Consider the following 18815-nt stretch of genomic DNA (forward strand, 5'->3'; position numbering starts at 1 on the left):
TAGAATAAAAAATGAATTTAACAAAAGATGAAAAATAAATAAAAAAAAGAAAAATAAAATTAACAAAACATAAAAAAGATACAAAAAAATAAAAGATAAAACTATTTTAATTTTAGGTGCAACAGCGAATCCATTAAGTGGAAAGTATATGTGGATTGATGAGTGACGGTCAATAATTGTCTATTAAGAAAATCAGTAATTTTTATATCTTTTACAATTTTATTTTACGTTAATAATTTGTATCATTCCTTATTAATAAGTAATATATGTTTACATATATGCTTTTATTTGTCCATTTATCTATTTTATGGTTTCTTTCACAAGTTTGCCAAAATTTAACATTACATAGTACATGCAGAAATGTAATTAATATATAGATACAAACATATTTGTATATGTATATCGTCTATATACATAATTACTGTTGCATATATGTATGTATGTACATGTTTATATATCCTTTCACGTTACTGTACATTAATGCAGAACGTGTTCAAATTATGTTCTTCATTGTTTTTTAATAATACGAGATAATTTTCGAACTTTAACAAATAAAGAATAATGCAGTATCACTGCTTTAATATATATGTATATACAATCTTTACATGCATACTTTACACAATCATGCAGCTAAATATCACTCATACTAATATATTAATAATTTTTTTATACAACTATACTCAATGTTTTATGTATACCTATAATTATTTTTTATATACATATAAACTTTTTTCGTGCAAAATTCAATTTGCAATTTTTTATTATCTGACCTTTTAAGTGGACTAACAAAATTTTATAAAAATTTGTCGAATACAGGATATACATACGAGTATTTTAAACTGCATATCGTGTAAGAAACACTGACACTATTTGCCATTAGCGAAATGAATTTTGTAAGCAAATTGCATTGTAATGAAGAATGTGCTTATTATCAAAAATATACTAAAAATGACAACAGAAATAATTTCTTACAAAATCTGTTAATTTCAGCACTTTAAAGGGGGAATATTTACAACTTGTTTACAATTTTTATTTGTTCTTTAAGTTTAAGGAACTATTTCAAATATATTGTTATTATTTTAAATCATATACTATATGTATGAAGYTTCTGATCGTGCTTCTTTTAAATTGACCCTTTTGCTTCACGTGCTTCTTCTAACAAATTGGAGAAAGTAAGAGTTTTAAGTCACCTCTGAACGGTTTTTGGAATTTATGTAAAACTTTTGCCAATGTTGGCATTAAAAACGCTTACACTGGCACTGTTGTATATAATCTGACTAAGATATGCAAGTGTTTCGAAAAATCTCCAAATTATACTGCGTGTTAATAAACAGTATGTTTTATATACATATTTTTTATTCATCACTTTCGCTGAGTTTCTATCTCAGATCAATACTTCCTAAGTGCTTTGGTAAACATCACACACGGGCATGTATTTTTTTTATGTAGCATTTAATGATTTTATTATCGTGCGCTAACAGTGCACTGACTCGAATAGAATTGTTGATCGATACTAAATTGTTCAAGTACAAGCAGTTTCGGGCGTTAATAGGTACATATAAGCAGCAATTAAATGAAAAACAAGAAATATAATTAAAAAGCAAGTATAAAATTAAAAATTTCAAAAAATATTAACATAATAATGAGACTTTTTTTTTAACAAACGGATTTGTCAGTTGAATTGTTTGGAAAAGTTTCATTCGCATTTGCATTTGAGCGCTACAATAAGCACCTTCTACTGCATAAAATTATTTTAAAAAAAATCTTTATTTATGCTTTTTCTCTAGCTAGCTTTTGTATTACAAAGTGTCGGAAGAAAATTATTAAACTTTACCACTTGRTACCGATCTTTTTATAATCATAGGTAATTTTTCAAATTATAATTATTTACCACCTATAATTTTAAAACTTAATGAATTTACTTGCAAAAGCTGTATTTATTTAATGCTAATGCGTTTGCACATACATACATATGTATAGGTTAATTCTAAATTTGTTTTTTTTTTATTTGCGTTTTGAAAATCATTTTTTTTTTTTTTAATACATTTATAACTGACTATAAATATACATACATATTTGCAAATATTTACAGCAAAAACATTTACACATTAGTTTTATCGTTAATTTTTTTTTTTTTTTTTAAGAATTTTTTACTAGAATATTAAAATAATAAGCATGTTCTTCTAATATGCATCTTCTTAATTCGATCAGCAAAGTTTAAGCGAATTCGTCTGCATTCATAACTACACAACAAATAAAAAGGAAGCGATCTAAAAAGCTGAATTTACTGAAAATTAAATATTTGCCTGAACAAATTTTCCAATCGCTAAAATGGAATCTTTTAAGACTGCTGTAAGTTTATTGTCTTACTCCCGTTTATGTAACAGCAATAACCGATTGCTAGCGACATATCTCTTAGCAGCACTAGTCGCAAAAAGCATGCTGAAACTCCATCATTTTTTTACCGTAACCGCCAATAATTCTCATAGATAGCGTATGTAAATAAAACCACCGAATTATAAGTTGACTTGCAGTAGCCAATTAATTTTTATTGAAGCTATTATTTGTAAACTGCCTATTCTAGAGCCTAACAACGATGGTTCAACAATATTTTGTGTTTCACATTTCACAATTGACAAGCATTTAATTTGGTGGTTTTACGTGAGTTTACGTACATTCTCTTCGAGCGTATAATTAACATAGATTGAACCATACAGTAAACGCTGACAGGAATTAAGAATTTGAAATATACCAATAGATTGAATGCATTTGCAAAGAGATCGCTTCGAAATCCGAGAACTGGTGGTGGTGAGTATCAATTTTGACTGTTACAAACATAATTAAGACAGTAAAATTTCAAAGCAATCGGTATAGGTAATAATTGCGCAATACACTTTGTATTCTATTAGTCAATTCGAAATATTGTAACTAGCTTCTGCGTGTGTGTTTGTGTGTAACCTTTTTTGTGTTTTATATGTGAATCTTAAGTGTATATACTAAATTTAAGCATAATAATAGTTTGTATGTATATTTAATTATAATTAAATGTTAATATATTAGTTTTTGTTTTATATAGGTTATGCTATTGACAACTATATTTATTTAAATACAAATTGATATTTTTGTTTTTGTTTTTTCTATTACTGTGTTTTCTTCTCTTTTTGTTTTCAATATGAAATCTAATATAAAAGTTGCCGATAAAAAAATTAAAAGAATAAACTTATTCATAATTTTTACAATGTGTACTTCCTTCGCCTCTTGTTGTTGTGCGCAAATGAGGAAGAAAACAGCATAAAGTAGTTTTTAACTGTGTCTTTAAAAAAAATGCCTTCAATTATTGTTAATGCTTTACTTTGTTGTTTTTAATTTTTCTGTGTACTTTTGCATTTTATTAAGACAGCAAGAAATTAATATAGTATTCCTACATTTGTTGTTGTCGTTAAAATTCCACGAAAATATTTGCTATTGTTTTATAAACATCTGTAGATATTTTAAAATACATGAAAGCACAACAAAATTATCATTCATATATGTAAGTATTTATGCAAATTACAATTTTTCAAATTAAGAAACCCAAACGTTTACATATTTATGAATAGTGTCTTATAAACTTGTAAATTATGTGAGAAATGAAATAGGTTATATTACTATTGATTAAGTAAGAGCAACTATCTGAACTATGTTTTTCCTTATTTCATTAGATCCACATTACATACATTCAGCACACATTCTTACTAATTGTGTTTGCTCGCAGGCATTGTAATTTTTTACATAAAACTGSGAGATATATTGAATTCTATGCCATTACCACGAACAACAAAGTATTACGCACACTAAATATTAATGCAACGCAGCATGAAACGACATTTTGCTAAAATAAATGTGAAAAATATTCAAATATTACAAAAAAAAGCGTAGTGGCGATTTTCAAGTAAGTTTTTATTTATTCTCGCTACCTCACAGTACGGCGTTGTCGTTCATTGCCGCCGCCACGATCTTCACTTTCGCCACGCCATTCCGGATCGTTCGGATCATCGTCGGCGAAYGGCTCGCTGTCCGTGGAGTCTGCATCGCTATCACGATGACGCCGGCCTAAATAAGCCTCGTACTCATCGTCTATATCCATYATTCGGTCACGTGCGCCACCATTAAAGGGCCCAACGCAGCCAGCACTACCTGCACCGGCATCAAAGAGATCATCATCGGGAGCCAAATGATGTTTTGGATAATCATAATCATCATACTCCTCRGCTAAAAACATCATTAAATCGAGGTCATCATCATCGCCATCATCATCCGCTTCCTCAACTTCGTCCGCTCTACCGCTATTCACACAATTGTTCACCGCTTCATTATTAAATCTAACGCGTGTGTGATTACCGCGTCGCCTTCCCCTACCACCTTTGGAACCTTTGCGTATCTTACCACCATTAACTCGCTGTCTTTTATTTGTTGTAACATCACAGTTTTGAATTGATTTTCCACGTCTGTTAACCACAGCTGAACCATCACCACGCCAACTGTTTCGATGCCGTGGATATTTGGAGCCACCAGCAGCAGCACCAGTGTTGTTGCAGTCTTCTAAATATTTTGCGTCGAAATTCAAATAGTGAAATTCGACGGGCATTGCCTTTAGCAATCCTTCAAACTCCTCATCGGTAAGTGGGAATTTCAAAGGTTCATATGGAGGCACAAGCTACAGGCAAATATAAACAATAAATAAATTTTTATAATTAAAGTCCTGCCAAAATGATTTAATTCGCTRTTTACCTCTTTTGGGTCTGGCGTAGAACTGCGTCGCTCCGTTTCGCGATCTCTTTTAGTTGATGTTGTGCGACGGCGCTCTAAACGTTTGTTTAAATCATTATTATTCGCACAATTTGAGGTGCCGCCAATGCTGCTTGCTGGAGCATTACCTGAGTTGATTAGTTAATTATAATTATAATTATTATATAAAATATATGGATCTATTATAAAAACAARAACAAAGGTTGCACCGAAGTTATAATACCCTTCCCAGATAATATAGAGTTGCCATACAAGAACTTGGTTTGGTCGTTCACTTTGTATGACAACTATATGTTAGAGTAGTACAAACTGAACAAGTTATCAATTAAGCGTTGCTTTGGACAATAATACACACCAAATTTGGTGTAGATATCTGGTTGGTAAGTAAAAGATTTCTATACAAGAACTTGATTTTTATTGTTCAGTTTGTATAACAGCTATATGTTATAGTTGAGGCGATAWTGGTTCCGACAAATGAGAACCTTCTTGGTAAAAAAAAAAACGACGTTTCAAAACTTCAGGTCGATATCTCAAAACCTGAGGGAGTTGTTCGCATATACAGAGGGAGAGATAGAAAAATTGACATTACTAAATTAACTCAACTCGACAATCTAATCATGTATACCTATATTTCTTGTCCACGACGTTTTCTTTTGGGTATTACAAACTCCGTGGCGGCBTTAATATACTGTACAAATAACACTTGAAATCACGCTACACTTACTTAAACCATTCTCGGTYAATTCCGTAACCGTGTCCACGGGGTTAAGCGGTGTTGCCGGTGGTGCAGGAGATGGAATACTCTGTAAGCATTAATACAACAGAATTTGTATGTGGTATTACCACCAAATATTAAAAAAAAAAAACATTTACCTCGTGATCGCCTCCACCTAAAATGGCGGTTTGTGGCGCTGGAGAAGTGGGATCAGGAGTGTTGGCGCCACTAGATTCTGCCCGACTGTCAATGCGCCGATTGGCGCGCGAACGTGTGCTCCATGGATATTTTAAATACGTTTGGAATTTTCGACGTTCCTCAACCAGCGCACGCTCATGTCGTAACTTAACGGTTTCATCAGAGATATCCTCTGTCTCGTTAGCTTCATCCGCAGTGGCATCATATTCAAAGTTATCTTCCTGAAATGTATCACTGCATTTCAAACGCGCCGTACGCTTTAAAGCCAAAATTGACTCAGACGCTGTTGTTTGAATTTCTTCGAAATCTCCTGTAGTAGGATCGTCTACATTATCTGTTTCAGCCGCAAYAGTGGAGGAAGCGTCCTCATGTTTTAATTTTTTCGCTGTTGGCTCGTCTGCATCAGCAGCTGTTGCTGCATCGGCTTTGATGTTTCCACTTTCAGTTTTTGCCAAAATATCATGTGATATAACATTATTCTTTTTATGATCTAGCACTTTGGACGTTTCTTCGATCGGAGCATCAATTTCATTTGTGATATCTGCTTCATCTACTGGCTGGACTTCTTTAGTAACATCCCGCTTTTCAGATGACTCCGTTCTATTTTCTGTCATTGTTTCTGTTGGTTTTTCAACTGACGASGCCTGTTCTGTTTTTTCTTTATTTACATCTTCATTGGATCTTGCTGTTGTTATATCACTTGATGTCTCTTTTACAATGTCACTGGAATCATTTTCTAACCTCTTATCGCCATCAGTTTTCGCAGTAACGGCATTATCCGCAATATTTGCTGTGTCAGTTAACTCAAGAGCAGATGTTCGATCGTCTTCAATAACACGCCATCTGAAAATATTTTGAACAATATGCAATTAGCCTCAAATAATAAAAATAATTCTTAATGATTAGAGAAAATCTCCTTAGTTAAAAAACGGATAATCAATGCACTGATTGAAGGAATTCTTCGAATATCAATCAATTCCCTTTGATAATTCAATTATGTTCTCTTATTGAATCATAAATCATATCAACAAAAGTAAAGGCACGAAATATAGTGAAAAAAMCAAAGAAGAAAAGTTGATATTTCTTTCTAACCGGTGCACAATTATTCTGAAGCTCTCTTTTAAAAAGTAATTGTGAAAAAAAAAAACTAAAAATATATGTATAAAAAGCGCATAATATGAAACTAAATAATGTTCAATTTGCACTATATTCATATTTTTTTTATCTTTAGCAACATATTAACAGCTTATCCGAATCGGCTACATGACTTTCTTAGATATATTGTTTTATTCAGTTTATTGATAATAGTTTCGATTTTCTGAAGATCGGCTACCGTAACGTGGGTATTCATTATTAAATAAAATACCTACTAAAACCACAAAAGCATATGTTTTTCCTGTCATATAAGTGTATATAACCCCTTAACCTTTGTTTTTTTTCATATATGCATTTGTATTTTTAAATTTGGAATACGAAAAGCATGATTTTGCATTACGCGCTCGGTTGTGTCGTAGGACGATTTCGGCTGTCATTTCTTAAATCACAATTATCTTGTTCAGTTCAAATACAATTGTATTTCTCTCTATATACATATATCTGTACATGTCTATCTCAAAGTAAGCTTGAATAGAAAAATATTTTTTTTTTTTTTTTTGCTTTCCCCATTACTATTGCTAATACTTTATAAAGTTTTGCCAAAGAATTTTTCAAAAAATACTTATCCAATGAACGTTGCGCTTTGAAGAAGGAAAAATTCTAGATTATTGTGTATGGTAGAAATTTATATGCATATGTACATATGTATATACAACTGGTTAATAAAAAGTGCCAACTTACTTGGGTGTTGGTATTTCCTTGTATTGTAAAATTTCAACACGTGTCGCTGCCGCAACACTATATGGTATAACAATGTTGTCAATATCATACGAAGTACGATTTTTAGATCTGCAATGAATTAGAAGCAAGCGTGATTAAACAATTATATACATAACATCGTTTAGGAGTGCTCTTACTCCTTACTAATATATACCTKTCATATTTGTGATAGTTGCTGTTGCCGACGGATGCGCTTGCATGTGTTGGCGACGATGTGCGACTACGTGTCGCAAAACCATCCCAATTCGCCTCATTCGATTCACCGGTGTAGTTCGATGTCGCATAATTATTCTGATGTTGAAAATGAGTGTTATTGCTGCTGCTGCTATTGTTGTGGTTAGCATTGCCCATTGATGTGCTTGACGCTGAGCTTTTACGATGTTTATTATGTTTATGGTTGCCAATACCACTACTACTGCCACCGCCACCGCCATTTAGGCCATTACTGTTGCTGGAGATCGATGATGAATGTATTGGGTTGGGACTGTATGGATCGTAATTTTGCGGAGGATTGTCGCTTGTTTGATGTACCGAATTGCTGTTGACGCTTTGTTGACTGTGATAACTGCTTTGACTGTGACTGCTGTGATTGGTGGCGACCGGTGATAAGGGTCTTGGCGGTTCCAGCAGCACACCGTCGCCAACTAGATGATAGTGATGCAACTTTTTTGATTTTTTTGCCACTTCTATTACATACAATATTAGCAGAGAATTCCAATATATCGGTCGTTTTAAAACGTTTTGTAAATATGTTTTGTGTTGAAAAAATCATAAGATCCAGTTATCATTGCATTAAAGAAAACAAAAGTCGGTTGTATAAAATATTTTGTTTTATTTCGAAAAGTATTTTCATTTTCGAATAGTTGTGTTTGTTACGTAATCGATTTTTTTTTTTTAATATGGTTGCAGCAATCAAACAGATAAATTAAAATATTAAATGAAGTTTCATGAAATAAACGAAGCGTACGTTTTGTTATTGTTTTTATTATTATTTTGTTTTATATCGTTTAGAGCGATAATTCAATCCATTCAACGACATTATTATTGAGTGCGAATTTTCATTAGTTTGGCGGCAGGCGGCATTTGAGTAGCGTCAAGAACGTGGATACAAATGTCAAGCATAATAATTCGATCAGTTAGCAGAGCAATTCATAATCAGAATAATTAGTTTTATGATGCAATCGATATGGTAGAGTCATTTCAACATGGAGCAGATCAGTTCATATTGCAACACACAAAATGGAAAGAAAAAGAGATGCAAAATTGTTTTTGTTTTATGTTAATATCAATTATCGAATTTTTCATGTTTACAATAATTTACTGTTGGCCACAAGTGGCGTTGTTGTAGTAGACGTAGACAAAATGCCAGTACCGTTTCCACCATCGCTCGCCGGCAATGACGTTGTCGTTGTTGCTGTTATCGCTGTGGTTTCATTTGCGCCAGCTGCTGACACATTCGTTACCGCTCCACCATTTTCGAGTCCGACTCCTTTTGTTAATTTAGCCGATGAATCTGTTGCAAAACCAATTGTTGATAGTGACGCATTTGCAGAATTTGCTGTTGTTGCCGTAGCCGCTGCCGCTGCCGCCGCCGCATTCTTTTCATCCATCGCCAAGCGATCCTTTTTCTTTGTGTAGCGGCGTTTCACGGTCGGTTCATTGTATTTCTTGGATGTGTTAAGTCCGGCTGCACGTTCGGCTTCTCGCTCAGCTTTCCAGACGCTTTTCGCTATACTTTTAACTTGACAACGCATAATTCTATGCTGCCATTCTGGAATTCGAGCAATGGCCTCCAAGTGCAAAGTGCTGCTGACGTCTAGAGAAGAATGCGAACAAGTGTCTTATTTATTTCCAAGCATACCGATGAAATTACTTCATATAATATATGTATATGTGCGWAATTATAAATATTTCCCTTCAGTTTTATTTACTAAATTGAATATTTTGATTACTTTTTCTTTGATAAGAATTTGAGACTGCATACTTGATTTAAAGTTAAGGTCACAAGTGAACATGCATAAATATTAAAAATACATGTAAATTTAATGGTAAAGGGGGCGTTTTTTAAGAGATATGAAAATTTTATTTACAATAAAACATAGAAAAGCAGGGATTTAGAATAGTATACCCGTTAAACCATTCCCATGACAAKAGGTATAAGTATAACCGGACCCGGGACATTGGTTCCCCACTGATTAGTAGTAACTAGTTTATCATCGTTAACTACAGCAAAAAAACAGTACAGGGGAGTTGGTATCCCATTTATGGAAATGAGGATTAAATCACCAAAAATACTTCCTTATAATAAAATGGTTTGAACGATTGATTCTGATGTCGGGAACCAAAACTGATGTATATTCGGTTTGAAAATTGTATGAATMAAAAATTGTTTCTGCACACAAATCACACAAGGCAGTAGATAATAATTCTGGATACAAGGAAGACCGAAAAAGTTCCTTCACAATTGCTTGTATTCTAACCACGGAAATTTTGCTTAGATACTAACAAGTTAAGAAAGAAAYAATATTGCTGAAAATTATTTGCATCTAAAAATATAAATGTATGTTTACCAGACAAAACGTGGGTTTGGAAATAAATGATTTTTAAATATTTTTCTTTTTATCAAAGAGTTATAGGGCTTTAAGTAGCTTTAAGGATACTGCTTGAAAGGAACTAGCTTGAGGAATTCATGACAAATAATTTTAAACTTTTTCTTTTAAATATCCGCATATCTATCCAATTAATTTTCTAAATAGTAACGTTTCCAAAAAAGTACCTAATAAATGCAATACATAATTTAATTGTATAGAATAATTCAACATACCTTCACGGAAACTTAAAACAGGATGATAGCCAGCATCTARTAGCGCTATTCTATCGGCCATCATCATTGTATCTGGCGGATCTCGTGGCGCTGTCGGATCTATTCGCCCCGTACACAGTGCACAAGGATTGAATGGCCACTGGCAACCACATTTGATGTTACTGAAATTTTAAATAAGCACAATAATTAGAAAAGTAACCCAAATATKTTTCATAATGCATATCAAAAGCAAAAATTAAAAACAAATTTACAACAAMATTATTAAACTCACCTTGGTCGCGCAGCCTTCTTAGAAATTGTGTGCAGACTCTGTGTTTGAAGGAGTTTACGTTTACGGAAAAGCGATGGCACAAAACCGCGGGTGCGGGCAGTCCCCATCAGTCCCGTTCCATCCGCTTCGCCTATATCAAGTTTACTGCTTGTGTTGCCTACCAGATTCCCTTTGTAACCATTAACAGATGTTGTTATATTGATTGCAGAGACTTCACTTGTTTTGAGACTACTATCATTCGTAGCAACGTGTGGTTCATCTTGACCGCATACCACTGACCCCTTGGTTCGTACAATTTCTTGTCGTAGTTCAGTGTGTTGCCGTATTTTTATTTCTAAATCTGCTATTTGTGAAAGTAGCCATGACCAACGCGCGGCTATCGCTGCTCGATCACGTGAATACCGCCATGCTGCACGCTTTGCACTATAAAACAATAATAAATATATTTTCAAAGTTTACATTCACAGTTTTTAGAGAAAAATGTCCTACAACATATACAAGGAATACTCACATGGCTAATGGCTGTTGTATTTGATTATTATAGGTGACCATTTCATCGGCAGATTCACCACCAGAACTTGATTCTGTCGCATCCGAGTCCATTGCCGTCTGCACCTCACGCATTTCTGTTTGCAGCAGCCCAGCAACCTGAGCCAACTCTTCGCTGACATTTATATCGTAATTGGGAACCACAATTTCTCCTTTACGTTCAACCGACGYCGATAATGACGTCGTCGCTGTGGACATTGACGAAGCCGTTTGCATATCTTGTAATAATGCCTTCTTAGATTTACGCGACATTTGCGTACTTGCCACACTCAAATTGCTATTTGTGGGAACCATGCACAGCTGTTGGGCATTCGAAGACTGTTCTAAGCGCCGTAACATAGTTGTCATTTGTGTTGAAGCCACAGGATTCTTTTCATCTGCCCAATTATTGGCGGGAGGTCTCGCTGCTATGACACTGATTGCGGTATCAGGACATAATAAATCCGAAACTCTATTCATGGCATTACCTTTACCCACAGATATACGTGCTGTCCACTCAAACAAGCCAGCAATTTCTTCGCTGCAATGCTTGCTCATATAACGCGATTGTATTTTTCGCAAGCGCCTTAATAGAAAATCGATTTTGCGATGCATCGCTTGTTGATTACGCTCGATTTCACTTTGCATTTCCTTTAAGGGGCTTGGTTTGTTCGATGTAGATGCAACTTGGCTGCCGACGTCTTCGTATAGTGTGTACTCTTCGTTAAATAGTACATTTAAGTCGCAGAGCGTATCAGCGCCAGCGCTACCATCGAAACCTTTAAGAACTTTCAACACCTCCTCTAAATCTTGATCCTCTAGTTCCCCGGCACCACCCTCTTTCATAAACGCTGGTGGCAAATTCGTGCTATTCAATGTATTCACCGACGATGTGCTACTTTGCGGTGTAAAAGAGTGTTGTAGCTGGCGTACTTGATTCGATAATGGCGTTGGTGGGGTTTGTTGCAATTGCAGCTGCAACTGCTGCACCTGTTGGTGATGTGTTTGATGCTTTGTTGGTGTACACGGTGGCGTAGTTGATACAGGGAGGTTTACAATGCTTCCGCTTACTGGAGTAATGCCCTCATCACAAGTTGGCGATGCCATGGCCGTACCATCCAACTGACTTAATCGCTCTGAATAATTATATTGAAAATAATAATAAAATTGATCCAAGATAATTACGATATTTCGAAAGAAAAACATAACCTACCTTCAAGATTATCCTCCACTTCAGAGGCAGTCATAGTTGAATCTGTACTTATTGGCGGCAGAACGTCCACCGACAATATTTGAATACGCGTTGTAGCATCTGATTTCAAAGTTCCCGAGTTTCCCTTCACAGAATCAGCATTTACTTCTTCATTTGGAATAGTCGGTGTAACCTTTGATAGCCCCTGAGTGGTTACAGTCACATCACTAAATCTTGTTTTCTCCTTGCTTATTGTTATCTTTTGTGCTTGCGCTTTGGAGGATCCTATACAATTTTCGCTTTTTTCATTACATTCAGTAAGTAACTCTACTTCCATATGTTGGCGTTCGTCTCCTTGTGAAGATTGTGCGATACTCGGACTTACAGCAGCGTTTATTTTATTTGCTTCTTTTCCACAAATTTTTAGATTGGTGAATTCTTTCGTCTCCGAATTTGTACTTGTTAGAACATTTGATTTATTTGAGCCGTTCTTCCCCACTGCGACTTCTTGAAGATGTTTACGAATACAAACTTTCGTTGTTATGCTCTCTTCAATATCATTTGTCAAATCGGCTAAAAGCTGTTCCGTTGAATTACTTTTACAGCTTATACTGGTATTGTTATTATTGTTAATATTAGATTCGGTTTCTTTGCAGAGCGTCTCACTCGCCTCTGCGTCCGAAAATATTGCCTCGACAATATTTTTGTCATTACCAATACTAATGCTCTTATTGTGTGGAATTACGCTTAGGCCCATTGGCTCATTACTGGTGKTATCTTCCTTTTGAGTCTCCCTTTTCTCACCGTCTGCCAAACTGGTATCTAGTACCGTTGTGTTTTTCTTGTCTGCCAAGGTGTTGATTAATTGTTTCGATTTTTGCGCAACTAAAGAAGTTGGCGAGACTGCTTGTTCAAAAACTCGTTGATAAGCGTCCTTTGATCTGGTTATCCGTGTCGAATTAGATGTCGAGGATGACGGTGTTGGAGTAGAGGCCGAAGATCGACGGTATCCTTTCACTTTTWGTTCACTATTGGTGTTGAGGGATGTCGACGTTGTTGAGACTGATTCGGTAGCACTTTTAGTCGAACGAGATGGTGGTGCGACTTTTGCCGTCGAGTTGGAAAGTTTTTCCGTGGGGCTCATTGGCTCGTTGAGCGCTGGTGCCATAGTTTTACTACCAGAAGCTGCTTCATCTGGCTTCTCGATGATCGCAGCGTCAGCAGCCACGATACTATCATACGCAGCGTCTGTCAATGCGCTGGCGTTGATTCCACTGTCCACCGCCACCGTTTCGTTCTCAACACCACGACCACTGCCAACTCGTTGACTGCGCCTGCGTATTGCGCGCGTCGTTGTATCAATTGACTTCTCAATTTTTAATGTTTGTTTTTTTCTTTCTGGGTCTATAAATTAAACAGTGTTTGCTACCTGTTTATAAACTTTTCTATGTCGATGTGAATATTCTTTTCCTTTTTGCACAAATGAGCTGATCTCTTTCGCATATGTAGAATTGAGGTTCAAAAGATAATTGCAAGATTGTAATATCCAGTAAATATCGGATAGAATGAAGAGGCTTCCTTCTGAAAAAGATTTATTAAACCGATTTTATTAATCTGTACAGTTTTTAATTGCTTAGTTCATGTCAAATGAGGACACAAAACTATTAAAAGGTCTTACAAATATACAGATAAATAAACGTCAGGATAATCGTAAAAAGGCACAGAATTATTTACACCACAGGAAATTCTAATATACACAGAAACCGCTCATTCATACCCTAATAAATCACTAACCCAGTACGTTGTTTTAAACTTGTTTCTAAATTTTGAGAAATAACGAAAGAGCCAATTAATATTCGGCTTAAGATTATGTTCAATGATGCAACACAACTACAATAATGAACATATTTTTCTTTGGTTATACTAATAGGAATATTAATGAACAAGCATTGGGCTTACTTAAGTTATATATAATATATCCAGTGACACGATTCTAATAACTATATTCAGTTTTATAAATAATGTCTGCTATAATTACAAACCAGGGCCTACTAAGCTGATACAGAGCAGTATATATATCCGGTGAAAAACTGAAATTCGGCTGCATTATCCAAAACAATTTGGTTAAAGTTTCATCTTAACAAATCGACACGACAACCTTATATACTTTACAACGAAAGATATAATAATAATTACAGATATGTTAACTATTTTACAGTAGTAAATGGTATTATTATTATATATATTATATCGTTTTTGCGATTAAGATTGGTATAAATAACCCCAGTTGACTTTAGTTAAATTTCGGTTTGAGTAATCTTAAAATTATTTTTAAGATAGTTTTCGCTACAAATATGCATTTCATTTGACTATTTCCTGATTAACTAATTTTAGTAATATATAGGACATAGAGGAAAAATACTACACCCACAATTTGTTATATATGTAAGAATTTAAGATTTTTATGTTTTTTATGTTATTTATATGAATAAACATTTTTATTAAATTACAGAGTAAATATATTTAATCAAATAGTCAAAAAAAAATACCGGTTGGATTAAGGCATACATAATTAATATCACTTTATAAAAACAGACTGTTGAACATCTCGAGAAAAATGACAAACGTTTAGAATACGTTATAAAAACATTTCCGAAAAACAAATGACTGTAATAGTTATTAAACTTACTAATTTCATCTAATGATTGTTTTTAATGATGAGAATTTACTTTAACATCTCTTCATTAATTTTCGAAGTATTTCGTAATAACACAGATGTTCAAYGTAATCTTAACATCATATATTTTTACATGTTTATAAAAATCTTAAAAAAGAGGGTATCTATCAGAATGTAATTTATATCAAAACATATTACATTTTTTATCTGTTTCATCGAGATGTTCTAATTTCTTCAACCAAATGCTTTAAACGTACACACAATATCATAACCACACAAACATCATACAGTACAGACGCGCATTTGGATTTACAAGGCATTAGACATACCCCGGTACCTACGATTAAAAACAAACACACCAACTCAAGCAAAGTAGTGGATCATTCACAATTGACATGGCACTCATGGCTACAATTGTTATTGCGAACTAGGTAATATAGCAGAAAAACTAACGAGAAGTGGTCATTATAACGAGCTAGAGTAAAGCAAATTTTCAAGCAAACCGAAACAACAATGACAGGCGCACGTGAGCGAAAGAGAAGAATAAAGTACTGCGCAACGACGGAATTAATACAATTGTCATTAAACTGTTCATATATATTTAGTTACGTTACAATTCGAGATGGTATGGCACAATATTCATAACAAGCATGGTAAGGGACGTAATGTCTGGGTACACTCTGCTTCTTAACACTGTCGTCGCTGCTAGCAGAGGCAGCGCACAACATCGTTTCCTTTAGTGTAAAGGGTATGGGAACACTGGTTTAATTCCGCGCACATTATATGCATTCACTTGTAATTGGAATTTCACAAAAGTTTTCTTATTTTCTTTAATTATTTCAAATGTCTAATTTTATAAAATATTTCAACCTTTTTACGTACCTAACACAATACATTCAAAAAATTTGTTGAAAATTTATAAGAGCGCGAGCTTTTTCAATACTGCAAATTGGGAGTATATCATTTAAATTTAAACCTTTTGACGAAATCACAAAATCATAATCGCGCCATACTGCTTGCTAGGGGTTTAGCTTTGGTACAATTCTTCCTCTTCTTTCACCACGAAACGGGAACAGAATTTCGATTGGGTACTTTCATACACTATTTACTTTGAAATTTTTTTTTTTTTGTTTTAGGTTTTATAATGTATTCAGTAAACTTTAAAACCCACTTATGCACTTCAAGTAAGTTCTAAATTGAAAACTTTATATCAAACATTAAATATTCGCAACTATTTCAAATTATTATTTTTTTGTAATTATGGCCGCCTTTATTTTTTCCGGATTCTCTTTTAGATTTAATTAGAGACGAAATGAACGAGTATGTTCACTGTAGAATTACAAAAACAACGAAAACCACTATATGGATAACAAAAGCCAATTCGACATTTGTGAGAAAAATTTTTCCCCAACAAATTCTTACTCCGCTTGCTTTGAATTTTAGTAATTTTAAAATTTCACTTTGTTATCCCCGCACTCCTCGTATAGCAAACACTAATGCCGTTTTCATACTATGCGCACTAAAACAATGGCGGCCGCGATAGCGATTTTTTTATACTGCGCTTTTTAAAAAATATTTATTCACTATAAAGTAATATTTTTTTACTTTGCACATCCGAAATCGAACGAACGCAGTCACTACTAAAACCGACGTGTATCTCCATCACACTGTGAATTAATGGTTGCTGTACTCGTTTTTCCATTTACTCCTTCGCCATCAAACACACATTGCGCGTACTCGTTACCCGATGTGGCGAGTGATCTGTCATCCTGCTCTCAAACAAAATACACACCAACTATCCCTTTTTCTCACATTGACTCGCATTCTACATACGAAAGTTAAAATTCACTCAATTGTAATAAGGCAGTATAAAATCTAATATTAAAAACCATATTCCGCCATATTGCTACCAAACAAACAAAATAAATGCCGATTATTTTACTTATTTACCAAGAAAATCGTTTAGATAAAATCATTTATTGGRATGAATACGAATACCAATATTTACTAGGTATGGCATCACTTTGTCGGTGAAATAACACACACTTCATTCTGCATTATTTCAGCGACGAATTATGTATTTAATTATTTCTGTATCCTCTTATTGCAATCATTTTAATTCAAATAAACTTCTAGAAAAACTCGTCAACTAGAAATTACTTTTTTCAAATCCAATGTCTAATGGTACAAACTTATATTCATTGATCAAGTGGAAATATGCAATAGTCACGCTTTTCTTCTACAAACCACTGCCTTATCTACATTTCAGAGTTGCATCCACAATAACAATAGTTTAATCAAGAACATGATGATTTTGAAACTTTCCTCTGAATTTTGAAGATTGGAATAGTTATAGTCCTTAACGTTTAATTGTAAATGCTTTGAAAGTATAATCTGGTATTTCTTTCGTTTCCGAAAAGACGGCTTTGTCTATACGCGATTTCGGACTGCCTTTGGTTTCCAACCARTTTTTCCTAATAGAGCAAATAAATATTAAAGTCTCATAAACCAAATATATGCTTACATTTCATTGACTTTATCGAGTTCTCCTTCCATTTGACCACGCACGGTACCCTGAGAAGTGTTCATGCACCAACCACGTAGTCCAAACAATTTTGCTTGTTTTTCGGTATGCTTTTTTCGTAAAAGAAGCATACAATAATGTAATAAATTTAATAAACAATAACGCTAATGAAACCATACCTTTCTGAAAAATACTCCTACCCGTCAACATTTTGAAAAATGAAAATACCAGTTATTTAGTATAAAATAATACAACAATTTCATCCATTGATATTTACCTTGTACTTTTCCAAAGACTTCAAAATTTGTGCTAAATATATGTTTTGTAGACATTTCGGTTTCTTTATATGAATTTATAGACTCTACTATTGATTGAGACTTATAGGCAACACAAAATATTATTGTAACAACAAAAAATTTTATGAAAAGTAATTCAATGGAGCCGAATAATTTACTAGCTGCCATAACAACACAGTGAATTTTTGTATTTTTATGAAAGTTAAAAAACCGAAATCAGCTGTTCAATCATAAGGAAATGTTTGACAGTGCTCCATATTTGCTAAAGTAGATATATAAAATCTTAACCCTTAACTTTACACATTAATGTGAAGATGATAAACATACTATATTTGGCTAATAAACTAACTTTTAGATTATTTAACAGATGCGTAAATAATTTTTCGACATATTTTTTTTTACCCAGTTATGTCAACGAATTATATGGACACATTTAAATGAAAAATGCCGATACAAATTATAATTTTTATGGTTTCCTTTCTCACCCGAACTTGTATTTGTTATTTGGCTTTATTCAATTACTTCACGAGTTTTTTGTTCGAAGTTAAAGCAAATAACTTAAATATATTATGTTAATGATTTCAAGCAACTTAATATCGATAGCTAGATGTGGATATTCAGTGGGATTCAGTAAGATGAAGAAGGTTAATTAACTTAAATATATTATGTTATTTTTTGCTGTGCGGCAACAAAATAACATCTAATTGCTTTGCTTTATCTAGTTAAATTGGCAGCAGAAATTTCGTTGTTTTCAATAGTCGGATATAAATGCCGTTACGTTCTGGTGCGAACAAGTACAGTAGTTTATATACATATATGTTTTTTTTTCTATTTGTGTAACTTAACTTGTTTTCCTTCAAAGCAGACAATCTCTAATACATTTTTGAAAATCAAGTATAGCTATCATTCAAATCCACTTGATAAATT

At 33.7% G+C, this 18815-nt stretch overlaps 2 protein-coding genes across 8 annotated transcripts; both read right to left on the bottom strand.

Annotated features, from left to right (window-relative positions):
- Positions 1–3549: 3549 nt before the first annotated feature.
- LOC108975165 lies at positions 3550–17305 on the bottom strand. 7 transcript variants are annotated; one of them, XM_018943488.1, is made up of 13 exons: positions 17229–17305; positions 12413–13972; positions 11183–12335; positions 10672–11094; positions 10401–10561; positions 8898–9392; positions 7731–8262; positions 7538–7645; positions 5662–6544; positions 5513–5591; positions 4771–4916; positions 3957–4696; positions 3550–3871 (listed from the first exon to the last, which is right to left on the bottom strand). In XM_018943488.1, exons 2-13 carry the CDS (start codon positions 13557–13559, stop codon positions 3841–3843), a joined length of 5898 nt encoding a protein of 1965 aa, XP_018799033.1. In that variant the 5' UTR covers positions 13560–13972; positions 17229–17305; the 3' UTR covers positions 3550–3840. The 7 variants fall into 7 exon arrangements, with proteins under 7 accessions (XP_018799033.1, XP_018799028.1, XP_018799030.1 ...); XM_018943483.1 differs by having other exon boundaries at positions 17019–17235; XM_018943485.1 differs by lacking the exon at positions 17229–17305 and adding an exon at positions 16045–16868.
- On the bottom strand, positions 17239–18090 carry LOC108975166 (acylphosphatase-2). The gene is made up of 4 exons (XM_018943490.1): positions 17870–18090; positions 17772–17788; positions 17593–17702; positions 17239–17542 (listed from the first exon to the last, which is right to left on the bottom strand). The coding sequence occupies exons 1-4, from the start codon at positions 18054–18056 to the stop codon at positions 17428–17430; spliced, it is 429 nt and encodes a 142-aa protein (XP_018799035.1). The 5' UTR covers positions 18057–18090; the 3' UTR covers positions 17239–17427.
- Positions 18091–18815: the final 725 nt, after the last annotated feature.

The sequence above is a fragment of the Bactrocera latifrons genome, unplaced genomic scaffold, assembly GCF_001853355.1.
Source record: "Bactrocera latifrons isolate USDA-ARS-PBARC rearing strain unplaced genomic scaffold, ASM185335v1 scaffold_62, whole genome shotgun sequence".
In the NCBI taxonomy this organism is placed as follows: Eukaryota; Metazoa; Arthropoda; class Insecta; order Diptera; family Tephritidae; genus Bactrocera; species Bactrocera latifrons.